The sequence below is a fragment of the Rhipicephalus microplus genome, chromosome 3 (genome assembly GCF_043290135.1).
Source record: "Rhipicephalus microplus isolate Deutch F79 chromosome 3, USDA_Rmic, whole genome shotgun sequence".
NCBI lineage: Eukaryota > Metazoa > Arthropoda > Arachnida > Ixodida > Ixodidae > Rhipicephalus > Rhipicephalus microplus.
In genome coordinates this window covers 19,034,002-19,054,122 of record NC_134702.1, presented here as the reverse complement: position 1 = coordinate 19,054,122, position 20,121 = coordinate 19,034,002, and the positions used below count along the sequence as shown (strand labels likewise).

At 45.8% G+C, this 20,121-nt stretch overlaps 1 protein-coding gene across 2 annotated transcripts in view; it reads right to left on the bottom strand.

The window, feature by feature from the left end:
• Positions 1-20,121, bottom strand: part of LOC119163580 (mitochondrial sodium/calcium exchanger protein-like) — a 100,730-nt gene that overhangs the window by 2,126 nt on the left and 78,483 nt on the right. For both annotated transcript variants that reach the window (XM_075889009.1, XM_075889010.1), the window contains exons 9-14: positions 19,215-19,460; positions 14,137-14,435; positions 11,213-11,345; positions 8,129-8,325; positions 2,588-2,663; positions 1,648-1,728 (exon numbers count right to left, since the gene is read on the bottom strand). In XM_075889009.1, the coding sequence (XP_075745124.1) occupies positions 1,648-1,728; positions 2,588-2,663; positions 8,129-8,325; positions 11,213-11,345; positions 14,137-14,435; positions 19,215-19,460 (1,032 nt within the window). The remainder of the gene's footprint in view (positions 1-1,647; positions 1,729-2,587; positions 2,664-8,128; positions 8,326-11,212; positions 11,346-14,136; positions 14,436-19,214; positions 19,461-20,121) is intronic.

The window sequence follows — 20,121 nt, the reverse complement described above, 5'->3', positions numbered from 1 at the left end:
TAATTCGACAATGTGCATAACTCGCCACACACACACACACACACACACACACACACACACACACACACACACACACACACACACACACACAAACACACACGCACGCACGCACGCACGCACACGCACACGCATTCTTAAAAACCGGAGGTGAAAAATCATTGTGCTTTTGACATTTGTATCATCTGTGTGTAGTCTTGTGTTGTAAAGTATTCTTCTAGCTCTTCATCGCTCGTTCCTATCACAAAACGACAAAGTGTAACAGTAACCACAGGCGCACAGTATTTGCCGACACATTTTAAACAGAGCTGCTATTATAAAGTTCTAGTATAGCGAAAACAGCAAGCGCAAGAATTTAGCGTTAACGTTAGCGTTGCGTGCTCTAAGTTTAGCATGCGCAAAACGTTAACGTAGCCTAAATTTTTACGTACGAACGCTATTTCTGGCATATAGCGTTCAACGTTAACGTACGCAAGAGATTCCGTACGTAGGACAAGATGGCGGTGCCTGTTGAAGCTAGGGCCGCACACCTGGAATCTTTATAGTCATCGTACTGCATAGTTAGACTCCTTCAATGCCAAATACTGGTCGTACTTGATTTAGATTTGAGTAATGAGGCTTCGCCAGCTGCATACTGCCGATAAGAGAACTGCGTTTTTGAGATACACCTTTGATTTGGGGTGCAGAAGACTTAAAAAAAATGTGTCTACAATGTTCGCCCATGTTTTCGGTAGCAACGCGAAGATGGCGACGCTGTACTACCTTGTTTCTAAATGTGGCAACTTCGGCCGCAAGACAAGCTGAGCCAGGTAATAGGGATCTTGAGAAATATTCGAATTCGGCTCGCAAAAAAAAAAAACGATTTCTTTCGGACCATCAAACGCAACACTGAACCAAACGCGGAACGGAGACGTAGCATTGGTGACTTCGGGCCAACTCATAAAAGTGGCGCACTTGGGGTTTTTACAGTGCGTGTAGTGTTTTTATAACTAGATGGCGCCATAGGTGCTTGCGTTTGCGTTAGTGGGAATGCCTTCCACTGCTTTAAAAGACCACCACTTGACAGGCAGCGCGTTTCGTTTTAGCGTCCGCGCTGAGACGCACGCTAGCGCTAACGTAAGCGTCTTTCTATATACTAAAGCTTTATTATATCAGAGTGCACTGCCAACGGTTTCACTGGAAGATACTACGTTGATTGCATGCAGTGCCAGCAAGAGTGAATGACCCCACGCAGTCTATATTATTTTCATCCAATCTGAAAGCGTTATGGACCCTTTTGCTTTGCACATTGTGTTTCAGTTGCAAATTAAGAGAGTCTACGACAGAAAGAAAGCTGCTAGCACGCGAATTGAGTCGGCTGCTCCAACACTGTCGCCCGGAGTTTTGTCTTGTAAAGCGTGCTTCACGTAAGGCTCTTGTGTTCGTGGTGAAGCAAACACGTTCTCGTACACGATTGTTTGTGGCGGACGTTGGCGAAATGCACAACAGAATACAGACTACTGTATGCCGCGTAAATTATCTCGGTCACAAAAGGGGTAATACGATACACTTGCGTCTACAGAGTGTCATTATGACAACTCGGTAATTGTTTTGGCTGGTCAGCCAGTCAAAAGTCTGGAATTGTTCTGACTGGTCAGAATAGAAGGATACTCAGTAGAGGGCCACCGTAGCAAGCAGATATCGCCATACGAGGGTATCCTTGCCTGGCCACCGACAGGTTCGATATGTAATCTGCAACAGACGCGATATTTAAAAAAATACGAAGAGAAAAAAGAACTAACGGCCAGCAGTTGATGTAAGCAGTGAAGCATGGGATGCAATGTGCGTGTAATCGTTTAAAAAAGTACTGTCATGCACTGGTAATAAGTCATACGCCTTTTTAAGATAAGATCGCTCGTAGAGCGCATATGCAGACTAGAAGTTTAAAAATGAAAAAAGCTAATAGCAACATTTAAAGTTAAGTTGACATGGCCCGAGAGTTCAACCTGCTCAACGTGACAACGCAGGAAACTCCATCCATAAAGCAATGGTGAACTTAACCTATCTTTAAAAGCTGTACCAAACGGCACACCAACGAAGCTTCTTTTTGCTTTGTTAATGTAAATCCGTACAGTTCAATTTTTTATCAAGATTATTATCTCTGGCTGTGTTCGTCAATAATTAGTTTTAATCCTATTGGCCAGGTCACTATTATCCTTAGCTCAAAACTTTTCACGCAGAAGTAAAGCCGCGGAAATGAGAGAACGTGTTTAGTTGGCGTATTTGGTCCAGCTCTCTCTGGTTCGAGCATAAACGGTCATGCTTGTTTAGTCTCAGGTTGTCATTAAACATACAGCATCACAATTGCCATTATTATAAAATGACGATAATTATTGCTCAGGTTCCTCTTACCTTTTTACATATTTCTGCGTTGACTCTCCTACGTAATTTCTTGGTGGTTTTTTGTCGTACAAATACAACCTGCTATATAACCTGACAATAGGTATTATATATTGTGACTAAATTTAACTGTAAGAATGATTACGAAACACCTGAGTAACTAAATAGATATTTCTTAATTAGTCAATGGCATGGATTGACCCTCACTTACCTCCTATACTGTTACCCCAGGCCAGAACCGTCATTCCCAGGAAGGCGTCGCTTAGCCCTACGACGATGCCGAAAGTCTGCAAATGGGTCAGAAGCCGCAACGGTTTATATATATATATAAAAAAGGCCACAGTTTTACCGCAAGGCCGAAGCAATGAACACGATAGTAACATATTTGAAATTTCATACAAAGTACGACTATATAGCAACTAACTAACTTGGTGGGCGAGGCGGCAGCGTGCCTGCAACTATGCTGAACAAGCACGTCTTTTTCCTTGTGCAGATGCTGGTCGCCATTTCGTCCAGCCCTATGCCGGCACCCGATCAGGATTTCTGCCCAGCCGACGTTTCTCGTGCCCTATCTGGCGAAGTACACGGAAATTCAACATTCATGAACTACTGCAGTTTCATCGAACAACCAGGCGCCTCGTGTGCACTTGCGAGCCATGCCTTCACCTCCTTTCACGTGACGTCATCCGGCCCAGGACTTATATACTTGCCGCCACCCCTGCGCATCTTCAGTGGGCGAGGCGGCAGCGTGCCTGCAACTATGCTGAACAAGCACGTCTTTTTCCTTGTGCAGATGCTGGTCGCCATTTCGTCCAGCCCTATGCCGGCACCCGATCAGGATTTCTGCCCAGCCGACGTTTCTCGTGCCCTATCTGGCGAAGTACACGGAAATTCAACATTCATGAACTACTGCAGTTTCATCGAACAACCAGGCGCCTCGTGTGCACTTGCGAGCCATGCCTTCACCTCCTTTCACGTGACGTCATCCGGCCCAGGACTTATATACTTGCCGCCACCCCTGCGCATCTTCAGTGGGCGAGGCGGCAGCGTGCCTGCAACTATGCTGAACAAGCACGTCTTTTTCCTTGTGCAGGTCAGTTACCTTAGCGGTGCTAAATGTTTTCGAAGCAATGATCCTTTTCTTGTCCTGCTGCCTTGCCCACAGAAGCGAAAATGTGCATTTTGTAGTCTACTATGTTCGTTAAGTTCTTTCTTTTTTGATGTGCTATTACTGTGCGGTGACGTTGAGCAAAACCCAGGGCCTAATGATGATAAGGTATCACGCCAACTGCGCAGCTCAAAAGTAGACTCTGAAAGTGATCATGAATTACTACTTCACGTTCTTGAAGGCCAAAAGGAAATAATTCGCCGTATGAACGATTATAGCACGGCGCAGACTTCTTTACAGGACACCTTAGTTCAGCTCAAAGACAGGCTAGATTCCTTGGAGGCATCGGTCATACCGATTGCCAATGCTCAGGAGCAATTTGCTTCTATGAAATCCCACATGCAGAGCATAGATAAAAGCATTGCCTCTATTGCTGATAAAGTTGACGATCTCGAAAATCGCAGCAGGCGCAATAACATTATTATTCACGGTTTTCGTGAACCCGCAGATGAAACATTGTCATCTCTGTGTGAATGTGTTTCTAGGGATTTTTTTCAAGAAAAGCTTCAGCTTTCTATAAATGGTATGGAAAGATGTCACCGGATTGGATCAAAACGCCCAAACAAAACGAGACCAATCGTTATTAAATTACTTGATTATAGAGAAAAACAATCAATTCTAAAGAACTGTGGCAAACTAAAAAATTCTGGTATGTATGTGACCGAAGATTACTCAGAAAAAGTACGGAACATAAGAAAAAGGTTGTGGGATTGTACCAGTGTACACAGAGAACGCGGGGATCGGGTTAAACTTTCCTTCGACAAGGTGTCTGTCAATGGAACTCTGTATACCTGGGATGAAGCATCTAACGATAAGGTTGCAGTTTCTAGAAACGCAAAACAATGACCCCAGCACCCTCCCTTTTTGTTGAAACTGCTCAACGCAAACTGTCGAAGTATTGTGCGCAAGGGCCTCGATTTAGAGCACTTAACTTCAATTCACGATCCTGACGTAATCGCCTTAACCGAAACATGGCTTCACAACGGTGTCTTCGATAGCGAATTCACGCCCCCTCAGTTTTGCGCTCATAGGAGAGATAGGAATTTCAGGGGTGGGGGAGTGGCACTTCTGTTTCGAAAAGGCTTAAAAGTAGTACGCTTGTCCGAGCCACCTGGAGCTGAAGCTATGTTCTGCAAATTGTTTTTTGAAAACGAATGCCTAGTAATTGGAGTAGTTTACAGACCACCCGGCGAAGATGTAAAAGTCCTGGAAGAGCTGAAAGCATTTATAGCTTCCCTTATATCGCAAAACACAAAGCTCATTCTTTGCGGTGATTTTAATTTGCCGGGAATCGACTGGAATACATTTTCAGCTACTAATAATGATATAGTGTGTGGTGAAGAACTTATCGACATTGCGTTTCGCTTTGATCTAAGACAAATAGTTAAGGATTGTACACGTGTTCACGGTGAGTCTAAATCCATTCTGGATCTCGTTTTTGTCCGAAGCAACATTCCGGGAACTATTGAGTGTGATGTAGTTGATGGCATCTCCGACCATCATGCGGTGCTTGTACAGTTTCCTTCTTTAAAGGCGACGAAACATGTTAAGGTTATAAGTTTTCATGACTTTGCAAGAGCTGATGATGTATCTATTTTGGAAATGTTGGAATCATCTTACGACGATTTCTTTCGCAGTGTTCACACATGTGATGTTAACGCTTTGTGGGTAAAATTTAGAAACATGGTCCATGCTTGCATACAACTTTTTGTACCCCTTAGAACTAAAAAAACTAACGTATCCAATCCTTGGATTACACGGGACATTATTCATTTAAAAAGGAAGGTTAAGCGTTTGAAGAAAGCTAAAAAAAAGCTCCACCATAACACAAATATTCATAATCAAATCTTAAGCGTATCTAAAGAACTTAAAATTAAGATGCGAGAAGAGAAACATAATTTTTACAATGTTAGGCTGAGTAAAATGATAAAAGAGTCCCCCGCCTCTTTTTGGAGGTTCATAAAACCGGTGATCTCAAACTGTGATACCTTCATTGTAAATAATGCTTCTACCTCTGATGCTACTGTAATTGCCAGTGAATTTAATGATTACTTCAAATCTGTATTTGTCACAGATGATGGAAGCTCCCCTTTTTATAAAAAATTTAGTGATCTGCCCCCTATAGAAAATTTAGATGTATCAGAACCTGGGGTACTTAATTTATTGTTAGACCTGAATATAAAAAAAAGTCCTGGTCCAGATGAAATACCCAATGCGTTTTTAAAGCGGTACGCGTTATGGTGCGCCAAGTATCTTACATTAATTTATAACTTATCTCTGTCCACTGGTCTTTTACCTGATGACTGGAAGACGTCGATAGTTAAACCCCTACATAAGCAAGGCGATAAACACCTGATAGCCAATTACAGACCAATAGCCCTCACCTGTACATGCTGTAAACTATTGGAGCACGTAATTTACAAGCATGTTATGAAATTCTTGGAAGCCAACTCAGTTTTATCACCTGCACAGCATGGTTTCAGGCATGGGTTCTCTACCGTCACACAACTAGTTGAGGTAATTCATGACTTTGCTTCGGCGATCAACAATCACACTCAAATTGACGCTATTTTTCTGGATTTCACCAAGGCGTTCGATAAACTGTCGCACCCAAAACTACTACTTAAAGTTTCGCACATCTTAAAGAATAGTACAATTTGTAACTGGATAGAGTCTTACTTAACTTCTAGAAAACAGTGTGTCTCGTTTAATCAAGCTACTTCAACCATGCTTCCGGTTTCTTCGGGAGTACCCCAAGGATCGGTGTTAGGACCATTATTATTCTTACTCTACATCAATGATATTGCTGACAATTGTAATGTAAAAATTAGGTTGTACGCGGACGACTGTGTAATTTACTCCGTTATTAACTCTATTAATGATCAACTGCAACTGAACAGGGAACTTCATCAGCTTTTTCAATGGTGCAATACATGGCAAATGTCAGTAAATCTTAAGAAAAGTGTTGTCATGTCTATCGCAAATAAAACACATATACACTCATTTGACTACACAATTGACGGTACCATCCTATCTCGCGTCGAGCACTACAAGTACCTTGGTCTTCACATTCGTAGCGACCTGCGCTGGAATGATCATATAACAGAGATCACTAACAAAGGAATGTCGAAACTGCATTACTTAAAACGCTCCCTTCGTCATTCTTCTTGTGATACTAAGCTTATAGCATTTAAAACACTTGTCTTACCTATTCTAGAATACGCTAATATTGTTTGGGACCCCTTTACACAATCTAATATTAATAAGCTAGAAAGAGTCCAAAACAAAGCCGTAAGATTTATTTTCAATCGCTACGATAGGGTCTCGGTCTCAGGCTTAGTGGCTAAGGCTAATCTGAAGCACACTTCGGCGAGGAATAAAATCGCACGATTACGTTTTATGTTTAAAATAGTTAAAGGTCATCTCAACGGCAGTATATCCAATTATGTGCATTTTTCAACAGGTTATGATACCAGAATGCGACATTGTTTTTCAATCACTCCATATCAAACGGCTAATAATGTTTTTAAGTATTCTTTTTTTCCGCGAACGATCGATGAGTGGAACGCCCTGGATGCACCCACCGTTGAGGCCAACAGTGTGGAATTGTTCGATTCATTGCTTGCCGGTTGATTGTGTGCAGTTCCTTTCTTATGCATTGCTTGCCTTTCGCCTTATATTTCGGCCTGAATGGGTGTCCGTTTTCGTTTTTGTTTCTGGTTTTTTCTTTATACATTGTGCGCCTGTTTACATTGTGCGCCTGCACATTACACATTGTGCGCCTGTTTTGTTTAACTAATTGTGTTGGTTCTTTGCTATGTATTGTCTTCATTTTTTATTGTAACCCCACTCTGCGGCGACTCCACCAGGAGTTAGCAGTATTGTCAAATAAATAATAAATAATAAATAAACTACGCTACAATTAAAGCTCACTTAACTCTACAGAGCGTTTGCGTAATGAAGTACGACCACTCCTGTCGGTCACCCTAAAACGAAATAAATGGTGAGAGCACGTTCAAGTATAGAAGCCTACGACCATAGGCGTAGCCAGGGCGGAAGGGGGGTGGTCCCAAACTTTTCGAAATTAGTCAATTTTGCTTGCGCATATATGCATGCACACATACAAACTCTCTCCACGAACATACATAAAATATAATTGCCCCCCCCCCCCCCGAAAAAAGTTTCTGGCTACGCCCTGTCTAGACAGAGAGCGCGACCGAATCCTCTTTACCGATTTTCACAGTTGCTGTCAGAGCAACGCAAGCCCACCACAGGCTCCATGCATGCTCCTTCGCCCGACGGAGCTGGCCACCGCGTTTCATCTCTGCTTGAGCCGCGCCCGCGTGCATCGTGCGCAATCTTTCTGTCGCACATGGAACATGTGATGAAAGAGACGAACCCCTAAATTTCAACTATATACAGAACATAACGGCGACGGCAAAACTGCAGTTGGTTTCCGTATAATTGCTATCGCAATCAAAGGTTCTGATCCACCATATCGTTTCCTCACAGTCTGTCGTCGCTATTGCATTCGTCAGCGCGAGTCGGAACGCCCAGAAAGCGACGCGCAGCATATTCACATACCTTGAGCAGCGAGAGCACCTCATTGGCGAGAAGGTAGATCCAGGCGACGGCTACCAGGAAGCCGACGTAGCCGAACACCCAGTGGTAGCGCGGTGGATGGTCGTAGCTCGACGTGGCGAACACCGTGCCGGCAACGCACGCGAATCCCAACGCCACGATCAAGATGACGGGCACTCCGCTCACAGTGTCGTCTCCGCCTGCAGGGAAATACGGCGTTTAGATTACAGAGTGTTAGCGTAGCCACTGTCGTGCGCAGGGTTTCCTGTAAAGGAGGGGGGTGATAGTTAATTGCAGCCTCTGTCCCGCTCTCCCGATAATCGAGCCCGAAAGACAACACGACATGCATCCCCATGAATGAAAAAAAATGGCCTGCTTTCGGTTTCTGGATTGCCGAGAGTAAAAATGGAAAGTGAACAGTTCCTGAATCGCAACATCAGAGACCCTCGGTCCCCACTAGCGTCAGACTTGTTTGACTATAACCTTTCGGTTTAAACAATGACGGAACAGGTCCGATTGATTAAAATTATGGGAAATACTCTGCATCGTCCCCTCATTTAGGTAATTGGGTGAAGAACACCCTGCCTCCCGTCCCTTCGCTCACGCTCATTAGTAGCACACAAAGTCGGGCTAGTTGATTGACGTACATCGTAAGAGGCCCTTAACTGCTCTAACGAGGACAAAAAAAGAACTCTTGTTGTCACCGGCTGATAGTGAGCTGCCATTATTAGATGCTACTTTGTGTTGGCAGTGTATCTTTGCTATGGCCAATTAGCTTGTTTCATTATAAAGTACGAACAGCGCGAATTACACACGGGACCCCACCGCAGTGGTCTAGTGGCTAAGAGGCACTCGGCTGCTGAACCGCAGGTCGTGGAATCGAATCCCGGCAGTGGCGGCTGCATTTTCGATGGAGGCGAAAATGCTGTGGTAGGCCCGTGTGCTCAGATTCAGGCGCACGTTAAAGACTCCCAGTTGGTCGGAATTTCCAGAACCCTCCACTACGGCGTCTCTCATAATCATATGGTGGTTTCGGGACGGTAAACCAACCAATCAATCAATCAATCAATCAATCAATCCAATTTAACACCGGGACACAAGAAGAGACACTGACAAGCGCTGATAGCTTGCTTGTCTGGTTATATTCTCTGTATGTATGTCAAATTTACACCCATTTTACTGACCCAAAGGTCGCGACATCGAATCCGGGCCGCGGCGGTCAACTTAGATGGAGGTGCCGTGCTAAAGGCCCACTTCCAGCACGATGACAGCCCCCGTTAACGAACATCAGATAATCGAAATTTCCAGAGCACTCCTCTACCACTTGACTAATTATCATATCATGGTCTTGGCACATTAAACCCCGCAAAAAGTGTTTCCCGAAGAACAGATACTAAAATAACAGAGAAAGATTTATGGAAACCTATGGCGCATGCGCGCCCCGCCGAATATTGCAACTGACGCGATTCGTCCTGACGTGCTGCACACAACAAAAAGGTAAATGAAGCGGATGTACGGAAAGTTCGTTTTCACGTTGATGAGGGCGAGTACATAATCCTATGGTGCGATAACAAAAACTAAACGACTAACGCAAGCACGACGTAAAAGCAAGAAGAACAACAACAAACAAAAACTAAACTAAATTAAGCGTCATCTATAAGAACATAAGCACTCGCTGCATATCACCGACGTCGCCATTACGAGTGCTCGTGGACAACAAATGTTTGAACAGCTTGGGCAAGCGCGCATCATAAACGATAAGATAAGATATACAAGCACATTCGTATGTTCCGTGCTGTCCTTATTTCGAATTGACGCTGCCGTAATCTTTCCAGACTAACCAGCCAGCCGCTAGTAGCTTGTCCTAAGCAAATGTATAAATGCACACGGCTAAATAAACCTCTGTTGAAAGTAAACATCTCTTCGTGAAAGAATGTATAGCATGCCATCACGGACACAGGAGAAAAGAACAAGGCATCTTAATTTTCATTCATGATGAGCCCTCATCAAGTGGCTCACATGTCGGTCGTTTTAAGTTGATGTCTCATAACCAGAATGTGGTGAACTGTGCTGTTTGAGTAAAGTGTATTCTTTCCCTGCGCAAACCAGAGCTTCAATTTCCTTATCAACAGCCGCACCAAGCGACGCAAGAGCGACACACTAGGCGATGCAAAGGCTGCCTAAAAACTTGGGAAGCTTTATGGCGTCCATCTGCTCGTTTCTGCGTTCCTTGTTATCAAGTCTTCACTTGCTGCTTGCTTCGAAGAGTAACAACCCGAGTGACACAGGCATCATTAAAGAAATCTGCATGCGGCTCTGAAACGAGCTTGTTTGAGATAAGGCCGCATATACAGTTGCCTTCTATATTCCATAGCACAGTGCACGCGCAGATGTGGGCGAGATAGATAACGCCTGGCGCAAACGCTGCAACTCCTCTCGCAAAGGGCGCCAGTTGACGGCTATTTTCCTGGCACGTGTAGTACATGTAGTATATATACCCGGCCGTCGCTCGAAAACGTTTGTGAACAAAGTGTCCATCTCATCGACGAAGTTATTCTTGAGACAGACAGACGAACTCGAAATAACCCCGACGGAAAATACGACATAACGCACGCACAGGATAACGCAAGTGTTTTCTTGGGTTCGTCTATTTCTTGAAAAATTAACGCTGCCAATTGCGTGATAAGGAACAATCGACCAGCCGGCGAACACTTTGTGAGTTTGTTAATTTTTTATTGCAATACATGCATACCTCGAGGCGGGATATCTGGTGCGTAAGAGCGGTAAGATTGTGTTGCAAGGCACGTCCATTAATCGACGCAATACTTTGTGGTATTAGTTGTCACGTATCGGATGACCACAGGTATAATAAAGATAATTAAAACACACCGAAATCTACCATTATTCTCACCATAGAGTATAACCACTCGCACAGTTCCTCGCACGCCTTCGACATACTTCCACATCTTTTGTAGTCCTTTTTCGATTTCTAGAAGAGCGTCTATGTGTCTCTATAGTTAGGCCCTCGTGCATACATCTACCCAACCTTTTTTTTTTTTTAAACAACGCAATGCATGCAAGTCTCACCGGTTGCGACGAGCGTAATGAAGACCGGGCTGAGCACGCAGTGCAGACTGTTGAGGAGGCGACACCAGTTGTGCTTGTCGTTCTCGTAGTCCACCACGGGCGTCGTCACCGTCAGGATGAAGTAGATGGGCGCCTGCGATCAGCGAAGCGCACGGAAAGGCACACCGCTTATCCCGGAGGAAGAGCAAGCTAGAAAGCGCGAGTACTGCACCGCACGAATTGGATCAACATCTTGGATTCGCATCTACTCTTAGACAACCGTAAAGGAACTGGTCTGGAAACACTTGCCAGTTGTGACTGCGCGGGGAACGTTCATAGGTGGTTCCGCGAATCATTTATTCCACATATACTCCGCCTTTTTGTACCAGTGAAGGGTAGCAAACCACGTACAACCTGGTTAACTTCCCTGCATCGATCTCTTGCTGCAATTCAGGGGCCCTTCTATTACTGCAAACGGTTTTACGTAATATGGCGCCTCGGGTCGCTAAACGAATGTTTTCATACTTTCGTATACCGCGAGATGAATTGGTAAGGTCATCAAACGTTGAACGGACCAGCCCCGCCATTTTCAAGAGCGTATACTGCCACTGTCTAGTTTAGTTGTCAAAGAGAAGCCGAGGAAGCTTTAGAATTCGATAAAACTTCGTGGTCAGCAAGGACCAGCGCTGCTGTCGAAGATATGGTAATTTTCCCCTGTGGTCGTTGCAGCAGGAGCTTTAGCGTACGCTAAAGAAAAGCTTCTCTGGCTCGGCCAAGGCGAGTGGGCCGTAAGTTTGGGCGGCAAAGCCTACACCATCTACAGTTGCTTTGACGAAGCCTTGCTACCCTCCGACGGAGGGTTCCCGCCACTCACTGTTTTGAACTGCGAGGTCACCGAATCTGTGACGAAGGCTCCGGTAAGTACGGCGAAGCTGGAAGTTGTTCAGCTGGACTACGATATCTGGAATGACGACAAACAGCCAACCACTATATAGTGCTCGGTGATTGTCGAGATTGAAGTAACTTGAAGAATAAGAATGGGGTGGAGCACATTCGGCAATCACTCTCAAATTATGACAGGTAGATTGCCACTAGCCCTCAAGAAGAAGGTATATAACAGATGTATCTTGCCGGTACTTTGCTACAGAGCAGAAACCTGGAGACTTACAAAGAGGGTTCAGCTTAAATTGAGGAGAACGCAGCGAGCAATGGAAAGAAAAATGGCAGGTGTAACCTTAAGAGACAAGAAGAGAGCAGAGTGGATTAGGGAACAAACAGGGCTTAAGGATATCATAGTTGAAATCAAGAAGAGGAAATGGACATGGGCCGGGCATGTAGCGCGCAGACAGGATAACCAGTGGTCATTAAGGGTAACTAACTGGATTCCAGAAAAGGCAAGCGGGTTAGGGGGAGGCAGAAGGTGAGGTGGGCAGATGAGATTAAGAAGTTCGCGGGTATAAATTGGCAGCAGCAAGCACAGGACCGAGTTAACTAGCGGAACATGGGAGAGGCCTCTGTCCTGCAGTGGACGTAGTCAGGCTGCTGCTGCTGATGATGATGATGATTGTCGAAAGACGCCTGCTCACATATGTGAACAAATTAAGCGTCTATCGTATCTTGAACCGTGCCCTTCGTGAGTAACTTGCGATGTGCAATTGCCGAAGCTAATCGTGAAGGCCCCATTTCAGCAGTGCTGTTAATTTGTTGCAGATGGCGCGGACTACCGAGGATGATGTCACCGCGTTCGTTCAGCATCACAAGACCCTGCAGCGACGGCCTCTCCTTTCTAGCAAAAAGTGTTATTTTTTTACATTCACTTCTCAGAACTGTCTCAGCGCTTTTCGAATCCATCGAGACTTAAGCTGTCTTTACATGCGTCAAAGCCGTTTTTTAGAGGCTAATCCCCTTACGCAGTTGGTCGTATGTCCCATGTCGTCGTAGTCGTCGTAGCCAGTCGCACTGCATTGCATGTCAATAAAAGCGGTGTCACAGCATATCCACGGAGTAAAAAGGTTAATTAGTGGGGCGAAGCGTCCGTTAGCCCGTCCGTGCGTCCGTACGCTTGGCCCCACACGTGATAATTCACTTCGTGGATATGCTGTGATTTTTTTAGTGTTTCATCTTCCTTTTGAAGATGCAATCCAGCAACGTTAACAGCCTAATATAATGGAGACGAGATTCATCCGTACAGTAATCTATGATGACAGTACATATAGGACGAGCAAAAATACATCAACGGCTATAACTTTTACTTGCCGGCTTTGCTATAGCCTTGAGAGAAGAACAGAGCACTTTTGCATGAGTATTGAAAAAGTTTTGTCTTCAGCAAGCGCTAAAGCGTCCCTTTGAACGCGTCTTGGAGGCTTTATGAAAGAAAAATTTAGATTAAAGCGTCGTAAGTTATAGGGAAGTTTTAATTTCAACAGATGGTGTTAGTTATAATTAAGATTATACGGTCACGTACGCAATACCGTTATACACTCAACCGAACGCAACAAAGAGGAGTATCAGTGATGACTGCTTCTCACATTCAAGCTTTGTGTTGCGAAAAAGCTCGCTGTAACGAACACCAAGTAAGCTGCTCACACTAGCTGCAAGCCCCGACGCCATTCATTCATTCATTCATTCATTCATTCATTCATTCATTCATTCATTCATTCAAGCAGCTTTCACAACTGCGGTCAGACCAAGACCCGCTGCATGCTCTTAAAAGCAAGGCCATTGGTTCCGTCCCCTGCCGCCATTCGGCGAAATCGCGATACGAGAAAAACAATCGTGCCCATATGTTTGTGACATCAAGATGACGTCATAAAACTTACTCATCAATGACGTCATGATTACGCTTTATGACGTGATATTTTGCATCACTCGTGCTGACGCCGCCGACGGTCAGTTTTCGTGTTTTCAGCAGCACCTAAGGCGTTCGCCTCGAAATAAGGTAATACCTTGAAGATTTCGATGACCCTGGCGAGCCAGGTCTTGCTGGGCCACTCTTCCATGTCGATTGGCCGTATGTGAAGCCAGAACTCGCGCATCGGCGAGAGCGGCGCCGCCGGATCGGCCTGCGGCTCTGACGTCGGCTCCGGCTCCGACTGTGGCTTGGGCTTGGGTACGGGTAGGGACATTGGCATGGTCATCTCGGTCACGTTTACCGGGCCGGCCGGTACGGGCGTGGTGCCGTTCGTCAAGGGGTCCAGGCCCATGAACGGCGGTGGTGACGGCAGCGGGGGCACAAGCTCCCCGTCTGAAGTCATGAGGTGAAGTGGGCCGTGTTACCGCATAGCACTGGCAGTATTACACAGGGTGTCATTTTTAGAAAGAACGGGCATTACTAAAAAGCCGATTGTGACTGGCTGCTTTATCTCCCTTCCTTCAGCTCAACCGCCCCACGCGGTGGATGTTATTTGAACAATACATAGCGCAAAATTTGGTAATTAACTGAAATTGTTAAACTACTTTACGGTACGTGTTGTTATGAACGAGCTGACCTTGGTGGGTTTGCAAGCAATATTCACTTGCAATTAAATGCGAGAACGACGAGGATTTTGAGACATTCACGATCATATTTGTAGCACAAATGTACTAATGTTCCATCGACCTTTTCTTTTTCGAACAGGGAAAGCTGTATATGGCTAGAAGAAACGAAAAACCGTCCGAGAGCGGTGTCGTGAGCGGTCTCCATTGGTTGTGTTATCAGTTACGTCGTTCGCAGCGTCATAGCCAAGCACCTGCGCCATTGGCTGCGTTGTGAGATAGCTCGCGACGTCAAATGCCCCTAGTTAGCTCGCGGTGCCGAACGTGTCACTTCACCATGACGTCATATATTGCGGCAACGCGGTTCTGTTAACCCTAGTCACTGATTAATTAACGTAATGAAAAGACTAAAAAGGATTTTACAAATTTACGCAAGCTTGCAGCCACCTTTCAGATTTCTGGAATGTCACGTGACAGTTAAATGTTTTAAATATAACCTCCACCACAACATACTTCAAGGTCCTACAGTGAAGTTTCACTAAACGAGTGACATAGCTCTAATTAGAACTAACAGACAATACAGCTAAAGAAAGTATATGGGGCGTTATTTGCAGTAAATTATGATGTAAAATTAAAAAAAAATTGAAACGTACGAAAAGATAACTTGTCACCGGCAAGATCCGAACCTTCGACCTTCGAATAACACGTCCAGTGCTCTACCTACTGAGCTGCAGGGGCAACATTCCCCGTCTACTTTAGTGGCCATATACGTTTGTGTGCACTTAAACGCGGGAGTGTTGATCAGCGCCGCAAGTAGTCATGACGGCGAGTGTAGAACACACTTTTAAAGACGATAGTCTTTCTAGGGGACTTTCAAGGGATTGATTGATATGTGGGGTTTAACGTCCCAAAACCACTACATGATTATGAGAGACGCGGACTTTCAAGGGAAATATCTTGGTCTGTCTGTCTGTCTGTCCATACATTTGTCTGTCCGCCCTAACGATACCTCACGGCACCAAACGGCCAACCCCATTCGCAGCGCCCATCAATATTGCTCAAGGTTTAGCGTTCATAGTTGTGCGATTAGTCAATTAAAAAACAATCATTGCACATATCTGAGGCGCCACAAAACATGTCTATGTTTTGTATGTATTGCTTCATACTAGTAGAGGCACACACAAGTAGCGTTTATAAGGAATGTAGCGTTTATTGCGCTGCGCTGACAGTGCAACGCGATGCTCAAAAAGGTGTTTCCAACGCTTTGCTACGACGTCACGGTGGTGGCACCTGCCCGTCGCTTTGCGTTCTACACCTTATCACCCCCGAGACTGGCGCGCATCTTTCTCCGCGGGCTGCACACCTTCGTTTTCGAAGATAACCGCCAGATGGCGCTTTTTCTCCCTGCTGGCGTCACCAAGAACGTACTCCAGCAGTCAGATAAGTGTGTTCCACACTCGCCGTCATGGCATTGTCTGTTGGATTCATTTGATTGTGCGTAACATACGTACGTGTGTTTTGTGGGCTATGATCCGCGCTTCGCTGAAGCTATAACATGTCGCACACCGCTGGAAAGGAAAAATAATTACTAGTGCTTCGTTCTGAGCGTTTACCCGGATGTTCCGTTCGCTTAGTTTAAGTCTATTCCGCAAGTTCCTTCCTTTCATCCTGACGACTTATCAACAGCTCCTGGCGAGAGTAGCGGCGTACACGAAGTCGGCACGTGCACAAACAACTTGACTGCATCGAAGATACGGCAAACTAGCAAGAACTAACACTCCGCTGCGTAAAGACTTCACTTCCCTTTGTTAATTCCGTGCAGTATTGTTGAAGCTGTAGCGTCGCTGTACGTCAGCTTACCAGTGGGGCCACGGGTGTAGCCAGAAGTTATTTTCGACGAAAGTGGGAGTTCAACTATACTTTATGTACGTTCGTGTGAGGGTTTGTATGTGGGCGTGTATACATACGCAAGTGAAATCGAAAATTTCTGGGGCGGGGGGGGGGGGGGGAGGTCAAACGACTGCTGGCATGGTTAAGGACAACACGTTCTATTACAGGCGAAGACGTTACAAAGACGAGGCCATAAACAGGATTGAAAATTCATACCTAAGCCTCTCCTGTCAGCCGTATACCTTATAACGCACGTAAATTCAAGGAAGCCCACAAACATTCTCGCTTCACCTATGCGCACAGATGCTGCACTGAATTGCCGAGACCGAGTACGGTTAGCATATGAGCAAACAAGAGCACAGCGTCCGGATCGCAATGCTTGCTCTAGCAGAAACGGCAGACGCTGTGTTACACAAACGCTTTTGCACTTCTGGTGGACATCACGCAAAATTTCCAGTTGCAGCCATGGTTGCTCAAAAGCAAGAAATCGGCGCAGCATCAGCCGGAAGGACAAACCTGTACGCACGTAAAACAGTGCTAACAGTACAGTACAACGAAAAGACTATCTACAATTCTTGGAGTAGGGCGAAATAAGGAAAATCTAACGTGTCAGCGATGCAAATCGACAGGCATTTTGATTGAAAGTAGCCGGGGATGCAGTATCATTTTCTAGCTCGACGTTTCGAGCACACAGTTGTTTAAAAGTCGATTTTACATCAATTGTGCTTTCTGTGCTACTTTAGTCGTGAATTTAGCGATCTCAAGCCAGCGTGCAGCAAGAATAGAATCAGTGCTTTATAGGGGCATCTTAGTTTTTCGACAAGTAAAGCATCATAGCGTTTTTTTATTTTGCCACTTGACTATAACACTGTATATAATGACGTGTTGCATTCTGTGCCATTTACTTCTGCTATCGTTTATGTAATATGTAACCCACTAATCCCTGAAATGCTTCCGCGAATGAGCGCGAATCAAACAAATAAATAAATAAACACTGTAAAGGCACATAAAGAAATACATTTGCTGACACGCTTCTATTTTTGCCCGAACCAAGGACACCAATGCGCACAAGGCAGAGCACTCGCAACAACAGCACTGACAAGGCCCCTGATAACGAGGCGACGCGATGTGACGACACACCTGCCACATCAGTTATTCATAAAAATAAATGTGACCACAGAAAAACAAAATGCTACAGGAAGTGAGCGAAGGCAGTTGGAGCGCATGGTCGCAGACCACGTAGAAAAAAATCCGAAAAAAAATATGAACAAATGGCGTTAAAAGCAAATCATAAATGTGTTGGAAGGATTCACAGTGTTTTCGAAGTACAGAGAAGACATGCAAAAAAAATATGCACTGTGAAGTCGAGAAGGCGCACAAGTGTAGCTGAGAGCAAGCACGCCATGCAATAAGCACGTCCACCAGAAGGAACTCGGGAGCCTTGCTAATTAGCAGTTTACCGCGATGTGTGCATACGTGATTGTGTTGACTTATTCACGACTATCGGAAGCATACCAGACTGACGAGCGACTTGCTGCGCTTCAAGTGCGCTAAGGTGCGTGGTTCGTGCTGTAGCTCGCCTGCACTCTTGATCGTGCCCACGTCGAGATAATGTGTGTGTCATTCTACTGGGGCATGCTATTTCTGGACATTGACAAACTTATTTTCTCCGCAATTATGACTGACCCTGACTGCTATCGCGGCAACCGCGATTGACTCGAGATGCCACCTTTATACAGGGTTTGACATCGTTGCGGGATTCCATGATTAGACTAGACAATGGTTGCTGCGGTGCAGTGTTATGCTGCGGTGTACACTCACGACTCGTTATATCATAGCTCAACAAATTAATCTATGCCAGGCGGTGCCGTTCCTCGCCATCATATCACACGCGTTATGCTCTTTCATGCTCTGTGCGCTAGGTCATGCCATTAAAATCTACGCTAAGATGCCGCACACGTGCCACAAGTCAAGCCATGCCAAGTCATGCACGGCATGCCGTGCTCTTCGGAAACGGCCATGCTGGGTTGAGCCATATGCGGTGCATGGGTTTGCTTCTCCGCGCTGTATCCGTGCCACGCCTCGCACGGCTCTTCTGGAACGACCATGCTGCCCTGAGCCGTGCGCGCTTCACGGCGCTGTATGCGCTATACAGGCCATAGAGTTTCCCAAAATTAACTAGAGGGCACTCTGGCGCTTCGATCGTTCAGTGATCATGGGAATGATGGGTAGTACACACATTTGCCTGGTCTTCATACTTGTGGGTGGCGAATCGTACTTGCGGCTTTGTTTATTACTGGTTACGGTTTTGTTTTAAAAAAAGAACGAACCCTTTTGAACTTGGGGACTTGATTCAAAATAGTAAGCTTAAAAGAATAAGGTTGTTAAGCGCAAACGGTGAACATTTGCTAATTTATGTTTTCGTGAAAAAACAGCTCTAAGCCACACGAACACACACGGAGCCAGAAGCAGGCCAGAAGTACGAAAATTAAACAAATGTGTGTACTACCCATCATTCCCATGCTCGCTGAAGCGCCGTGTGTTGCAACTCCCTTAGACACTAGCGCCAGAGTTCCCTCTAGTAAGTATTGTGGGAAACTCTATGATACAGGCCACGAGACGCTACACTACTCTATGCGACGCTGGCGCCGCTACTCACTCTCGACGCGGAAGCTGTCGCTCTGGGCAGGTCGCGCCCCTCTGCGGTCGGTGGAGGCGACGCTGGAGGCGCGGCTTCGCCTGCCGGCGCTTCCGCTGCTGCGGGTGCGAGAGCGCACCCGAGCCTCGCGCTCGCCTTCGCCCGCGGTGATGATGTAGATGGAGTTTCGCCGGTGGTGGTGCAGGTTGACGCCCGACATGGTGCGCCGCCGGGGGCGGTGTGAGGTGCTCTCGCGGAAGCTGAAACCTGTGCGGGACAGAAGAGAGAGGTCACCACTATAATGCTACGGTGCAAGAGAGATAGAACACAGAAGTGTGAAGAGACCCAAAAGGTCGACTACTCTGCGCAGAGAAAGAGTGAAGCGTGGGCATGCATGGGAAAGTGTTTGTCAGCGCCCGCCCCGCTAACACTCCGAGAGAGCTACTCCATGGGGCGGAATTCAAGAAACTTGTGTTGTCCGTAAGGGCGTTTTCCCATTGGTCGGCTGGTTTAACTGACTATCATGTCCCACACCTTGATTGGACAAGACATGCTCTGAGAAAACCGTTTCATCGTAGGGCTTCTTTTTTTTTTGCGAATACGGGTCCTGACCTTTCTCCTAGATCATGCTGCCGAGTGCATTCCCCTAATTTCACGAGCTTTTTTTTTTCCTGCATGCACGCGCATATGTTCACAGAGAGTGCCAAAGAAAAAGGCCCCGGTAGATGGAAGCGATATACGGGGAGCCAAGTGGAAGCTGGGGCGTCTGGCAGCACTGCTGCACAGCGTATTTTAGATACGCGGGCTGTACGCTAGGATTTAAACAGCACCGATGTCGCGCCGAAGAACACAAGAAGGCCCGTAAGGACAACACACAGCGTTACGAGCAACAACACGTTTATTTTCAAAAACCAGGCCACTTATACAC